At 41.9% G+C, this 16,309-nt stretch overlaps 1 protein-coding gene across 1 annotated transcript in view; it reads right to left on the bottom strand.

Annotated features, from left to right (window-relative positions):
- The window catches only part of LOC308289434 (uncharacterized protein), a gene marked incomplete at its 3' end in the record, with an annotated part of 71,276 nt that overhangs the window by 44,183 nt on the left and 10,784 nt on the right, over positions 1 to 16,309 (bottom strand). Inside the window, exons 4-6 of the mRNA XM_080731123.1 lie at positions 13,838 to 13,915; positions 2,399 to 2,507; positions 1,392 to 1,441 (exon numbers count right to left, since the gene is read on the bottom strand). Coding sequence (XP_080587249.1) covers positions 1,392 to 1,441; positions 2,399 to 2,507; positions 13,838 to 13,915 — 237 coding nt within the window. The remainder of the gene's footprint in view (positions 1 to 1,391; positions 1,442 to 2,398; positions 2,508 to 13,837; positions 13,916 to 16,309) is intronic.

The raw sequence follows: 16,309 nt of genomic DNA, 5'->3' as shown, positions 1-16,309 counted from the left end.
GTGAAAAGGACCTTTTCTTTGACGATGGCTGGCCAGATTGCTGACATAGAAACATAGGTTTTTTTCCCAAAAATCTTAGAAGGATTCGAAAGACACTTATAGAATCGGGTCAAAATTCTAATCGTCACGATTTTTCAAAAATAGCAGATCTACAAGCTCACAGCGCGGCACTCGGTGCTGCGCTGTGAGCTTGTATATCTGCTATTTTTTTTATATTTAAAGCATAAATTATTGCGTCATAATGTGTTCAGGCCTAAATGGGTTAAATTACCATTAGAGTTTGAGAACCACTCAAACTAGACCTGTGCCGGGGGGGAAATATAAGCAACTTTTAAATATAAATCCATGAATGTGTCTTTGTCTATCTGTGCTGGTTATTATGTTGTTAAATAACAGTAACATACCTACAAATGCAACATTTAACAAAATGGTCTTTTTAACAAGGTAGCCTATTATAATTATATTCTCCACACTTTTATTCTCCCCATCTTGACAGAATGGTATATTCCCAGGTTCCGCAGGTCAGCTGCACAGGTGCAATGCATTATTGTTAATTGTGGCACGTTTACTATTTTATGCCAAGTTTAGCTGCACTTGAACAACCGTTCCAGGCTGTCATATCCAGCCCAAGAAACCCTAGAAACTAGGGGGAAATAGAATGTACTTCTTAAAATGAATGTACCATGCCTTGTTGCTAAGGTATGGCAGCATGACTGGTATCTTTTGCACGCGCGCCACCAGTCATGTTGCCAGGGACGTGCTGGGCCCCTGATTCAGCCCAGGAAAAAGAGTTGGAGAGGCCCTCATTGCGCGCTATAGAGAGAGATCTCTCTATAGCGCTGCTGCTACTCAAAGATTTGCCATTTCAGATCATGACAAGTGACAAGCCAGTGGGCCAATTACATGAGTTATATTTCGTTGTTGTCGGGTGGAAACCTTGTATGTCCAAAACCGTTTGTTTTGTATTCACCATTTAAAAAAATTATTTAAACTTGTGAAAACAGCCGTTCTACAAGCACACAACGCTTTGCTTTGCGAAAAAATGTACAAATTTGAAACTTGGAGATACAAGGTTTCTGCCCGACAGTGACAATTGGACCGGCCGGGAATGAAACCGGCCGTTCGGGAGTTGTCCCGCTTTTCCCAATGGCCAGCACGTCCCTGGACAGGCAGGTTACCATGGGGGTGAAACTGCAGTATCAATGATGTCAGACGGACGGACGGACGGACGGACGGACGGACGGACATTCGCTGAATTAATAGTTAGATGGATCACAATGTCACCCATTTGGATGTGTTTTTACTGACTGTAAGTCATCTATCATCAATAGAATATTGATTATTGATCAATTATATAAAATCAATCAATGAGTCCAGTTTCTGTGTCTTACTTTGTCTTTAGACTCCTCCATGGATGAAGGAATCTTGACGTCATCAGGATCTGTACGCACACACACGCACGCACGCACACGCACGCACACGCACACGCACACACGCACGCACGCACGCGCACGCACACACACACACACACACACACACACACACACACACACACACACGCACACACACACGTTTTAACATTTGCATGACAATGCAAGGTCGTGGAGGCTGGGCCAAGCGCTCTGTGAGTCTTCAGATTGTGACGCGATGTGAGCTTGTAGATCTGCTATTTTTCAATAGTTAAAGCATTCAGGCCTGAACACATTATGACGCAATATTTTATGCTTTAAATATAAAAAATTGCAGATCTACAAGCTGTGAGCTTGTAGATCTGCTATTTTTGAAAAATCGTGAAAATTAGAATTTTGACCCGATTCTTTAAGTGTCTTTTGAATCCTCCTAAGATTTTTGGAAAAAACCTATGTTTCGATGTCAGCAATCTGGCCAGCCATCGTCAAAGAAAAGGTCCTTTTCACTTAAATGGAGCTCAGTTAGTCTGTTCTTGAGAGACTACTATGTCAGTGGTGCTCAAACCTTCTCATGTGAAGGACCCCCAAAATTATATTTATTTGGCCACGGACCCGCATCTCAAAATATTCAGTTCCAGGGACCCCCCAGAAGCAAAGTTTGAGTTACAATCGTTCGCTTTGAAAATACATATATTCAAAGATTTGCACACATTTTCTTGACTTTTTCAAAAATAGCAGATCTACAAGCTCGCAGCGCGGCACTCGGTGCCGCGCTGTGAGCTTGTATATCTGCTATTTTTTTTATATTTCAAGCATAACATATTGCGTCATAATGTGTTCAGGCCTGAATGGGTTAAAGCAATGGGTTAAGAATGCGACAAAAACAAGTCAAAAAGAACACCAATGAATTCAAGTCTCCATGGAGTGTAATCAATTGGGAAAAAAAGTTCTGTATTTTTTAGGTGAACTGTCCCTTTAATAGGACTGACCGTGTTCTGTGATGACCACACTGTCCCACACGTACTCCTCCTCCTTCTCATCCCTCTGTTTCTGCTTCTTCACCTTCTTCACCTTCTTCTTCCTCTTCTTCTTCTCATCCTGTGAAGGAAGATTGGGAGAAAATAACCTCAATATTACCTTGTATCTCCAAGTTTCAGATTTGTACGTTTCTTCACAAAGTAAAGCCCTGCTTCATCATACAAGGCTGTCGCACAACAGTAGAGAAAACAGCAGATCTACAAGCACACAACGCCTCGCACCGCGAGGCGTTGTGTGCTTGTAGATCGGCACATGTCTGCACATGCGTTCTGGGCGGAGGCGTTGATTATTGTCCACGACACTGCAAGCGGCGCGAAGGCCAGCGGACCTTGGTCCGGCGCGAAGGCCAGCGGCCACTCGCGCCTGCGGCGCTCGGGGGCGAAGAGCACGGCGAAGAGCCGTGGTGAATGCAATCGTTCTATTTATGCCCAGGCCGTAAGGCCTGGGCAAGCGCACGATAAACATCAGCATTGATGGCTGAATGGATAGCGTCACCGACTTGAGTGCCAGAGATCACTAGATCGAATCTCACCGTCGCCCCACTGCACACGTCACCGAAAGCACTAGGGGGCAGTAGAGTCAAGTAGTTAGGTACTTCCGATCTGAGACGAAAGATCTGACAAGAAAGATCTGCTGAGGGAGGTGTCTCCAGGCCTGCAGCCATACCCATCTCGAAAAACTGTAGGCTTCCAACAAAGCCACTGTTTGGGAGACTGACAACAACCACACCTGTTATGATTGAATGATTGATAAAGTGCAGCTACACTCCAGTGTACCTTATGACATATAAAACAGAATATACTCTACAGTATGTCACAATATATACACAACATATCTCTATGTCAGGGGTTCTCAAACCTTTTTGTCTCAGGGCACCCCATAAATATGTGGGGCGGACGGAGCCGCCTGCTCCGTCCGCCAGGCCCCACTTCCGCATGGATGCTTTATAGTGTCCGACACCAGTTCTCAGGCGGTTCAACAGACTCCATTGCCGGCGTGGCAGTTCTTCTCCTCTGATACCTCCTCCTGGGTCCTGGATGTAGCCATGGATGCGTGTTGGCCCAGCCGACTTTGTGAGTTTGAGCTCAGCATATTTGGGAACTTTAGATTTACCGTTTGTTTCCCCAACTAGGTTGTGGAAACAACTTGTTCTTCAGTACTAATACCTGTTCTTCAGTACTATAATTACCAGCGCCAGCTTTTTGTAAACGCCTAATTTTGATAGTTTAGAATAGTGTAGTTATGTTAGTCTAGAATACTTTCTTTAATTTTGATTTGGTCTAGTTTAGTTATTAAGTGTTTAAAATACAAGATTAGGGTTTAGTTATTTTTGATTGTTTCTTTGATTTGCATGGTAGTTATCTTGCATTGTTAATTGTTCCCTTATTTTGTAACCTCATTATTTGGTTGTAAATACATTGTAAATACTTTCTTAAAAACAACCAATACTAACAAACGAAGTTAATAAAAATACTTCTTTCACCTACCATTTGCCTTATTTATGTTACTTTTCCTTACCCCCTAGACTGGGGCATGTAACAGTGTTATTGTTTACAACCTCAATTATTCACGTGTGGCAAGATCGCGGTTCCACTAGTTTTACTAGTAGGCTAGTGTAGGCCTAGAAGCCTTTTCAGAAGTTAATTTAATGTTTTCCATTTAATGATTTCCTTTATCCTCATCTAATCTTGTGCTAATGCACACAACTGTTTTCGCCAGGTTTTAAGGTCTTATTTTAGTTGTTTCTCATAAGCTCGCGACCCTCCTTGCCCATCGGCCCCCACCGTTGTGCTTATAGGTTCACATACAGAACATACCGTAACTGGTTTCACTGCTACGCCCACATGTTTGACAGGTGTTGAATGGAACAGTGAGTTGATGCATGTGTTTGTTCATTCATTCACAGCAGTACTGCATGCATGGCACCGTTGCCATGTCTGCTTATTATGAGCCACTTGAGCTATCTTTAAAGTTGCGTGTAAATATTGGAGGTTGTGGGTTGGAGGCTTTATGGAAAATGTTCTTAAAGTGATCCCTGACTAATACGACAAACATGTCTTAATACATTATAATTGTCCTCTATAACTACAATGTAAAATTAAAAACACCTTAAATATTGTATTTCTTCTAGAAATAGCTAATCTTTCACTCAATAGGGGAAATGCCTGTCGCAAGTTGATGATGTCATAAATGTCATGTGTCATTTTTATGGCATGCATGTGCAAAAAAACAAAACACAAACACATTTGAAATATTGATTTGATGCTCATATTAACCATAGGAAGTATTAAGTTTGTTTTTATTTTCACATGCATGCCATAAATTCCATAGGGATAGATCACACTTGACATTTATGACATCATCAACTTGCGACGGGCATTTCCCCTATTGAGCGAAAGATTAGCTATTTCTAGAATAAATAAAATAATTGAGGTGTTTTTAATTTGACATTGTAGTTATAGAGGACAATAAACCCTTTTGCAAATCCCGCCCCATTCTGCCCTGTTACTATGATGGGACACTTGACTCTGGGCAGATTGTTTTTATAGTGGCAGTGAATGGGATTTTTTTTTCCCTTCATAGCCTCATTACAGCTATATAAAGTACCAAAGGAAAAACATCTAGGTGATATTAATAAAAAGGGAAGACAAAGGTACAGTAGTTACATTGCAAAACAGGGGGTTTACCCGAAAATATATGTTTTAATGTGTTTAATCCCAGTGGGACAGAATCCTCTTTTCAGATTCTTTTATAGTGGAAGTGGATGGTTTTTTTTCCCCCTTCATAGCCTCATTACAGCTATATAAAGTACCACAAAAAACACATCTACGTGATATTAATAAAAAGGGAAGAAAAAGGTACAGTAATTACATAGCAAAACAGTAGTTTTCCCCCTGAAAATAAATGTTTTAATTAGTTTAATCCTCTGGATCAGAGAGAGAATAAAAATAGAAAGAGAAGAGCATTGCATCCTGGGTAGGAAGAGGACAGAACTATAATGCTTCTCCTCACATAATAGGCTGGCTTTTCGTAATTCTGCCCATTTAAAATATATGTACCCAATCGTGACTCTTAGACCATTGATATGGTCCATGTGAACTAGATGGTTGAAGCTTATTCATTATGATGAGCGAGATCACGGCCGAGATCGTGGCCGTACCGGGCGATCTCCGTGTCGCGCACTGCGGACAGTTGTTGAAAGCCACATTTAACATTCTCCACTGCACAAACTCCACCCCCGATAGCAAAAAGTGAATGGTTTTTTCTGGTTGGCCAGTCAGGGAGTCTCAGGGACCAATCAGAAGGCTGACAAACGGTCTATTATAATGTATTAAGGCATATTTGTCATATTAGTCAGGGATCACTTTAAGTTTAGTTGTTTAATTGGGCTTTTATTCCAAATGAATAAAAACTAAACACATATAAGGGTGAGTAATCAATAGATTCCCTTAAAGCAGGGGTTCTCAACCTTTTCAGGCTGCGACCCCCCAAAATAAATCATATATGAACTGGGGACCCCCAAAATAAATGATATATGAACTGGGGACCCCCAAAATAAATGATATATGAACTGGGGACCCCCAAAATAAATCATATATGAACTGGGGACCCCCAAAATAAATCATATATGAACTGGGGACCCCCCCACCCTGACAAGCACTAAGAGTTGAGGCATTACATTTTGTATAACACTGTTCTGCTGTACAACGCCTCGCGTTGCGAGGCGTTGTGAGCATGTAGATCTGCTATTTTCACAATTTCTGCCTCTAATATTTGACAATTTGGCCAATGTAATGTGGGGACCCCCCTGACCCACAGGTTGAGAACCACTGCCTTACAGACATATCTCGTATCACCTTTAACATTAGCAACCATTCATTGCGACCATCAGGTCCCAAGTTACTATGAAAAGCTCCACCGGCTGTCTCTCTGTCCCTCTGCCAGTCCGTCACGTCACGTCACACTTTTGGCCCTACTCTTACCTCTGCCACCGTTGCCCCTATCCATGCCAAACTTTGCACACACACTCCTAGGCTGGCAAACCACAACCCCCACCCCTCATTTCTCAGATGCCCTGTTCTAGCGCCACCATGAGGCTGCTTTTTGCTGACAACATTAATGGACACTGCTCCTACAGATGTTGCCTAAAAATCACACAAAGTAGTACACACATCTCACAACTCATGTCAGCAACATGCATCCTGATAAACAACGATTGCCTTCTAAAGTTTGCTGGATTGCTCCCTTTTAAAAACAAAAATCTGCTCATCATGAACACCACATGCCTTTTCTTTGCAATTAGCCATGCACATTCCCTCAACACATAGGCATACATGCCACTTAAAATCTTTACATCTACCTGTGGCCGATTTTTGAAAAACACATATTCTTTCTGCCATTGTTATACATGCGTGCTTATCTCCCGATTAGGAAGTCTTACTGGTAACCATTCATTCTTATCTACAGGGAGAGCGTAGCTACTAATAAGAGATGTATTTTATCAACAGTAACCATTCATTGTTATCAACGCTGAGTGTTGCTACTAATAATGTACTTAAGGCATAGGCTTCACTTGGATTAAAAACAAGATTGATTGGCTGCATGGGTAGACAGCGGCTCAGACCCGTCAGCCAATAGAAACCAATTAAGACCGCAGCTCTGCTTTAATTGGTCCCATCTGGGGGAAGACATGGGTTTTCTGATCCCATCTGGGGGAAGACAGGGCTTTCTGATCCCATCTGGGGGAAGACAGGGCTTTCTGATCCCATCTGGGGGAAGACAGGGTTTTCTGTGGCTTTGATCAAACCAAAGCCTCCACTGTTTAATCCATGGAAGCATCAACTCTGTCTCATAATGGTTACTTATAGGATCAACACAACTTCACACAGCAGAGAAGAGGTTCTGTGGCTTTGATTTCTCCAACTTCTGTTGACAAGATTGTTCGCTAACACTTTACTTAAAGGTCAGGCCTGTGATGCATTATAATCACACTCATAATGCATTTTAAAGCTTAATAACCCTCGTTTATGATCATGTACTGTACATGTGTGTAAGTACATGTACAGTATGAGAACTTATAACAAGGTTGTTTTATTAGCTCAGTGGAACGGCACATTAAACTACCTCTTAACTTTAAGTCAGGGCATCAACATTCTGACATATTGTGATTGTCAGGACATTGTTATAAGGATCATTGCGACCGTAGGTCGCATTTACTATCAAAACCTCCACGGGCTGTCTGTCTGTCAGTGAGTGAGTGAGTCACACTTTTGCCCTGCTCATATCTCCACAACCGTTGCCCCACATTTTGCACACACACTCCTTACCTGCCAAACTACAACCTCCAAGGACCCCTGGAGCTCCAGGGACCCCCAGCTCCCTGGGGGACCCCCAAGTGTAAAAAATTACCAAATGTGCAAAAATTACCAAATGACCACCCCAACGGGCCTGCTCACGGGGAATTCCCGGGGACCACCGACTCCTGGTGCTCCACAACGGATGCAAAAGTGGTGAAGCCCCCAGTGGAGGACCCCCTCCACTGCAGCTCACATAAAATGCTGTAACTCGGGCTAGGAGCGTCCGGGAGAGCCGGGGCCGGTACCTATCCGGTACACGTTTCCTGCCCACATAAACACAACCATGTCACAGCTAGCCCCACATTTTCTCAGCCAACCAAAACTATACATTGCCCACACAACTAGTAGTAGAGGAGCCTATGTATTTCCGTAATTTTGGAATGTTAATTTTTGGAGACATGTATATCTTGATTCTTGGGGTTCTCAGAATGCCAAAAAAACATGTCTCCAATTTTTCTTTTGGGGTTTAGCTTGTGTAATTAGCATAATTAGACAATTAATTGCCCAAAACAGGAAATGGCAATAACTTTGCTTCTAGGTAACTTATAAAGGTGATCTAAGAGTCTAAGTCGATGTTTGTGAGGTCAAGAATTTCATCTGTTACCATTGTGAAGTCATACAAACTTTCCTAATTAGCATAATTTGCATACATTATGCAAAAATGAGGTGGAAATAAGCAAATTGCTGCATTTTTTAAGTTTTAGTCAACTTTGAAAGCTTCTCACAGACTCTAAGATGTATGTTTACAATCAATTATCATCATCCTATAAATAAATCATGCAACACTTTGTCTGTGTAACAATTATGTAATAATCACACCGAAACCCGAAATATCTATATTTCTTTGCTTTAAGCTAATTAACTCAGTCGGTGCCATATTTAAAGTGGGATGACCTCTTATATTGCCGGTTCGCCAACAAAGGGTTAAAAAATTAGTGTGCACGCTGGTGCACACATTCGTGCACAGATCATGCACTATGCATGTGCATGCTTTTCACAGCTTTCAAACAAAAAAATCCGCTTGGAAATCCGTTCAGGCATTCAGGAGAAAGGAGCCCTTATGTTTTCTTCAAATGTAAACAAACATGGCTGCCATGTTTGAAAGATGGGGTTGGTATGGGGTTAAACATGCAATTTCGCGATCGCGATCATGCCTAGTACACTGTTGGAGGTCCAAATTTTTTTTTTTCAAAAAAGTTTTTTTCAAATTTTTTTTTTTTTTTTTTTTTTATTAATTAAAAAAAAAAGACGTTCAGAAGACGTCTGGCAGGGAGGTCCATAGTGAAAAAGACGTTTTAAAGACGTTTTTATCATAGAAACTTCTTTTTTGGCAGGGTATGAGTTAATAAACATGATCTTACAGACAGTGTAAGTCTGTTTGCATATCTAGAAAATATTCTCTTTCCATGACTAGGATATTTAACCTTTCCTTAATAGCATAATTTGCATATATATATATATATATATATATATATATATATATATATATATATATATATATATATATATATATATATATATATATATGAGAAATGGTCACAGATTTATCAGATTGTTTATTCTAATATTTACAGAAAGTTGTGAAAACACATTTAAATAGAAGGGTCTCCATCGTCATCATCAACACCGGTTTAGAGCTTGCCAACAGGTTAACTTTCCCTTGCCAACAAATTGGCCTGTCTGGTCAGTTCAATGATGGCATGGAACCCTGGTAAGTTTTCATACCCTGGTATGTTTCACTGTACATCAATAGAGTTTGAGTGGACATCTTGCCTTGATTATGAAAATGTTAGGGTTTCCCTGGAAGAGTTGGAGGGATTTCTTAGCAAGATAGACAATCAGCTCATCTTTGGTGTGGATACCTGACAAGAATTGTTTTTCTGACACCTTCCCTATCGGTGTGTTGTCTTCCACATCATAAGTGGTAGGGTGCTTGCCACCCTGGTGTCGCTTACATGTGGCCTCCTTCAGTGAAGATGCAATGTCATAGCGGTCAAATACTACATGAGTCATCTCACTATGTTCCTGTCCAGTGTGGCTATGAAGTGGTCAGCCCACTGGGAACATGTCTTGATCCATGATGGCTTTCCCATTTGCATTTGCTACTCTAGGTATTACAAAAAAGCTCAGTTCTGACACAGAAAAAAAGGTTGAAACATTTGTTTGCCAGCTGTACAAGCCCAGTACAAATCTTGTGGATGTTGGCGAGCTCAGGTGGAGGTTATTCACAAAGAAACAATTAGAAGCCGAGAAGCTGCCACCTACACAAGGAGCATTACATCAAGCCATTGCCCGTTCCCATTACAAGGCAATATGGTATGAGGTGTCAGGACCACGTACATAACCCACAGATACCACCAGTAACTGAATATGGATGGGGGGCTGAGGGAGAACAACTGGTGCCAGTCACAACACGGGATCCCCCAGCTCCAGCCACCATTACCCATAATACCCAACTGATCAAATGTGGCTGCAAAAAATCCCAGTGCGTGTCACATTGTTCTTGTCAATATCAAAATGTTAACTGCTCTGAGATGTGCATGTGTGGGGCAGATGAATAGGTGTGTTGTAATGTAAGCAAGGCACATCTGTTGGGAATTGGTGATGACGACAACAAAGATGGAGACCCATTCTATTTAAATGTGTTTACAATATTTTCTGAGAATAAACAATCTGATAATTCTGTGACCATTTCTCATATTGTTCTTTATTTTATATGAAGGATATATATGCAAATTAAGCTAATAAGGGAAGGTTAGATATCCTAGTTATTGAAAGAGAATATTTTCTAGTCTTGCAAACAGACTGTCTGTAAGATAATGTTTATTAATTAACTTAAAGCAAAGAAATATAGCTTTCTGGTTTTGGTGTGATTATTACGTAATTATTACACAGATACAGGGTTGCATGATTTATTTATAGGAGATGATAATTGATGATTTGTAAACTTACATCTTAAAGTCTGTGAGAAGCTTTCAAAGTTGACTAAAACTGAAAAAAATAAGCAATTTGTTTATTTTCACCTCGTTGTTGCATATTTTATGCTAATTATGCTAATTAGGAAAGTTTGTATGACTTCAAAATGGTAACAGATTAATTTCTGGACCTCACAAACATCGACTTAGACTCTTAGATCACCTTTATAAGTTACCTAGAAGCAAAGTTATTGCCATTTCCTGTTTTGGGCAATTAATTGACTAATTATGCTAATTACACAAGCTAAACCCCAAAAGAAAAATTGGAGACATGTTTTTTTGGCATTCTGAGAACCCCAAGAATCAAGATATACATGTCTCCAAAAATTAACATTCCAAAATTACAGCCAACAGAATCTGATACATAGGCTCCCCTACTATAGGAACCAATGGCAGTTACAGCCCTCTTTGTGTATACATGTGACCTGATGGTCGCTTATCTCCCGATTAGGGAGTCTTACTGGTGTAATTGACCATTTTGAACATTGAACATTTATGAAGAGTGTTATGAAGTATTATAAGTGCATTATAATGCATTGTAGAAGTGGCCTGAAATGCCGACCTTAATATATAAAGTCTTACCAGTCTTTGGCTCATACCAAAGACTCTGAAAATTGGTGCCCAGTGCCTCCTGCTTGGCACTCAGCATCAAGGGTTGGATTGGGGGTCCCTGTGACATACTAGCATCATGTCCAGAGGATTGGGGGTCCCTGTGACATACTAGCATCATGTACAGAGGATTGGGGGTCCCTGTGACATACTAGCATCATGTCCAGAGGATTGGGGGTCCCTGTGACATACTAGAGTCATGTACAGAGGATTGGGGGTCCCTGTGACATACTAGAGTCATGTCCAGAGGATTGGGGGTCCCTGTGACATACTAGAGTCATGTCCAGAGGATTGGGGGTCCCTGTGACATACTAGAGTCATGTCCAGAGGATTGGGGGTCCCTGTGACATACTAGAGTCATGTCCAGAGGATTGGGGGTCCATGTGACATACTAGAGTCATGTCCAGAGGATTGGGGGTCCCTGTGACATACTAGAGTCATGTCCAGAGGATTGGGGGTCCATGTGACATACTAGAGTCATGTCCAGAGGATTGGGGGTCCCTGTGACATACTAGCATCATGTACAGAGGATTGGGGGTCCCTGTGACATACTAGAGTCATGTACAGAGGATTGGGGGTCCCTGTGACATACTAGCGTCATGTCCAGAGGATTGGGGGTCCCTGTGACATACTAGAGTCATGTCCAGAGGATTGGGGGTCCATGTGACATACTAGCATCATGTCCAGAGGATTGGGGGTCCCTGTGACATACTAGAGTCATGTCCAGAGGATTGGGGGTCCATGTGACATACTAGAGTCATGTCCAGAGGATTGGGGGTCCCTGTGACATACTAGCGTCATGTCCAGAGGATTGGGGGTCCCTGTGACATACTAGAGTCATGTCCAGAGGATTGGGGGTCCCTGTGACATACTAGCATCATGTCCAGAGGATTGGGGGTCCCTGTGACATACTAGAGTCATGTACAGAGGATTGGGGGTCCCTGTGACATACTAGCATCATGTCCAGAGGATTGGGGGTCCCTGTGACATACTAGCATCATGTCCAGAGGATTGGGGGTCCCTGTGACATACTAGAGTCATGTACAGAGGATTGGGGGTCCCTGTGACATACTAGCATCATGTACAGAGGATTGGGGGTCCCTGTGATATACTAGAGTCATGTACAGAGGATTGGGGGTCCCTGTGACATACTAGAGTCATGTCCATAGGATTGGGGGTCCCTGTGACATACTAGAGTCATGTACAGAGGATTGGGGGTCCCTGTGACATACTAGAGTCATGTCCAGAGGATTGGGGGTCCCTGTGACATACTAGCGTCATGTCCAGAGGATTGGGGGTCCCTGTGACATACTAGAGTCATGTACAGAGGATTGGGGGTCCCTGTGACATACTGGCGTCATGTACAGAGGATTGGGGGTCCCTGTGACATACTAGAGTCATGTCCAGAGGATCGGGGGTCCCTGTGACATACTAGAGTCATGTACAGAGGATTGGGGGTCCCTGTGACATACTAGAGTCATGTCCAGAGGATCGGGGGTCCCTGTGACATACTAGAGTCATGTCCAGAGGATTGGGGGTCCCTGTGACATACTAGAGTCATGTCCAGAGGATTGGGGGTCCCTGTGGCATACTAGAGTCATGTCCAGAGGATCGGGGGTCCATGTGTCATACTGGTGTCATGTACAGAGGATTGGGGGTCCCTGTGACATACTAGAGCCATCTCTAGAGGATTGGGGGTCCCTGTGACATACTAGAGTCATGTCCAGAGGATTGGGGTCCCTGTGTCATACTGGTGTCATGTACAGGGTTGTACAGTACTTGTACATCAAGCAGACAGAAACAGGACATAGGCTCCTGCTCTATGGGCCTCATGGCTCGGCAAGGCTTACTTATTAATATAAAGTGTTACATATACAGTATAAAGTGTTTTATACAGTAAAGCCCCTTTCCGACTGTAGTTTTAGCACCACACCACACCACACCACACCACACCACACCACACCACACCACACCACACCGCACCACATAAAAATATCTCCATTTTCCATTACAAAAAAGTACCCCTATCGGTAAGAAACAAATTGACCCTTTTAACTGTGATTATAATGAAATATAAAGTATTAATGTATTACTATGACAACTATAATACACTATAATAGATTATAATAGTGGTTATAACACAATAGAATCTATTATCATGTATTACACCTATATCCTGGTGGTCTAAATGAAAACCCAGTGAGTGATCAGTCATTATGATGTGTGTGGCCTAGCTCAGACCTACTCTAGAGGGGATACTTTTTAGTACCATGTTTAGTACCACTTTCACACCACTCTACCCAGGTCCCCATGGAAAACCTGGCACAAGTGGGCGGTGTGGTGTGGAGTGGTGTGGTGTGGTGTGGTGTGGTGTGGTGTGGTGTGGTGTGGTGTGGTGTGGTGTGGTGTGGTGTGGTGTTGGGCCAGTGGAAAATGGGCTTAAGTGTACCTCACTGTCGCTTTCTGAAGAGGAAGATGATGATGAGGAGGAGGAGGAAGAGGATGAGGAAGAGGACGAACTGGAATCCTGCAGAACAAAACGTGAGGCAGTGATTGGTCAACAGTTGGTTAAGAACTGTCAAAAGTGACCAATGAGAAGCTGAATGAGTGAGTCTGACAGATGAGAGATTACACTTTGAAGGGAGGGGCGCTTAAACACACACACACACACACACACACACACACACACACACACACACACACACACACACACACACACACACACACACACACACACACACACACACACACACACGTTTGTGCACAAACACACACACTCGCACGTAATAGATTATTTATACAAACGAGAGGAGATAATTCACAGAAATACACCCTAGCTGTGTGAAGGGTTCAGAGAGGTTATTCTCAAAGGTTCTCACAAGAAATCACACCCAGTGTAAAGTGAGCCGTGCTATGTACAGGTTAATTTCATGAAGCGTCCTGTGAAGCTTGGCCAATGTGACCTTGGGCGTTGCAGTAGATTAGAGATTATCATGATTGATTATAGAGTAGATCATGTATTCATTGATTATATTCATCTTATGATACATCATTGATACGTAGCTGGATAGCTCATAATAGTCTAGAAGTCTCACTAGGACTGTTACTGTTTTGGTAAAGCCTATCTTGTTATGGTGCAGCTCGTTCCAGAGTATAACTAGTATAGTAGACGTTATAGAGTAGATCATGTGTTCATTGATTATATTAATGTCTAGGTCTGTATGATGATACTAATACTTGATAGTTAGGAGTAGAGAGGTCTTCAGTAGGCCTCAGTAACTGTTGTTGTGGTAAAGCCTATCTTGTTATGGTGCAGCTCGTTCCAGAGTATAACTAGTATAGTAGACGTTATAGAGTAGATCATGTGTTCATTGATTATATTAATGTCTAGGTCTGTATGATGATACTAATACTTGATAGTTAGGGTAGAGAGGTCTTCAGTAGGCCTCAGTAACTGTTGTTTTGGTAAAGCCTATCTTGTTATGGTACAGCTCGTTCCAGAGGCCTTGAAGCCACACAGTATAACTCTAGTGTCTGACCATTCTTCTGGGCAGAACTACTTTACCACTGACCAGAGTGTTAACTGTACTTCTGTCCATGATATCATGTTATATAAACTTAACCACCACCACCTAATATAATTGTCTTGTCTCCTCATTGTCTCATGATTATTGATTGATCTGAATTCCACAACAGCGTACAGTACATTACAACACACTTTTAGCACTTTGATGTAGGCCAGATGTAGGCCAGATGTAGGCCATGGATCAGACCAAGTACAAAGCCAAAGGGTCAACTTCACTATTGATAATTTAGTTAAATGTCTGACAATGCATCCATGGATTGCATGTTTATAGAAAAGCTAATGTGTACTCAAATGCAACTGAAAGACAATAAGCAATTTTTTGGGGGTGAACAACTACTTTAGAATGACATTATTATTATGTTTATAAATGAATGGTTGCAGTTGATCTATGTGTAACCATGGTTACCAGGTATGTTGGTATATTGTGGACGACCGCGCCTTGGAATACTTTCCATTTCTGTCACTTTAATCTGATCTGGAACTCTGCCATGTGAGGGTGTGTTGAGACAACACCCTCACACACACACACACACGCACGCACGCACGCACGCACGCACGCACGCACGCACGCACGCACGCACGCACGCACGCACGCACGCACGCACGCCCTTTCACTGTCTATTATGTCAACACACAGAGAGAGATGATAAATGCAGTGGAATCAATCAAATCACTCTGACAATGACTTCATCAAACCTTTTGACATTTCTGTACGAACGACAGAATGGAATGTTTCAACCCCCACCCCCCGGCAGTGGTGGAAAAAGTAGGCTACTTTATTACATAATCGTCTAATCGTGATTATTTGACATTATCGCAATTATTTTGTCATAATCGTCACAATCGTGAATGTTGAAAAATCTCCGAAATAGTGGAAATAGCAGATCTACGACACGTTGTGAGCTTGTGGATCTGCTATTTCCACTATCAAAGTTATTTTTTAAGTAGTAAGTTGTCAAATATGTTAGTATGAGTATATTAGGTTATGTGTCATATCTGCCATGTGCAACTTCAAAGCCTAAAAGCCAAACAGAAATGTAATTATCAACGACAAAAACACAATTAAATCGTTAATCGCCAATTGTAAAATGTCATATCGTGACAGCCCTAACTGCAATATAGAAATACTCTGTTAGGGTGCCCTCACACCAAAATGCCTAGAGTGGAATCCGCCAATGCATTTCAATGAGAATGGAGCATTTTTTTTTTTTTTGCCAGTAGAGGATTTCTGCAAAAAACTCTCCATTCTCATTGAAATGCATTGGTGGATTCCACTACTACATATTTTGGTGTGAGGGCACCCTTACAAGTAAAAGTCCAGCATTCAAAATGTAC

This window comes from Nannobrachium achirus (assembly GCF_963921795.1).
Source record: "Nannobrachium achirus genome assembly, chromosome: 8".
Taxonomy (NCBI): Eukaryota; Metazoa; Chordata; class Actinopteri; order Myctophiformes; family Myctophidae; genus Nannobrachium; species Nannobrachium achirus.
Note: the sequence above shows the minus strand (reverse complement) of the source record. Positions and strands in the feature narration are given on the sequence as shown.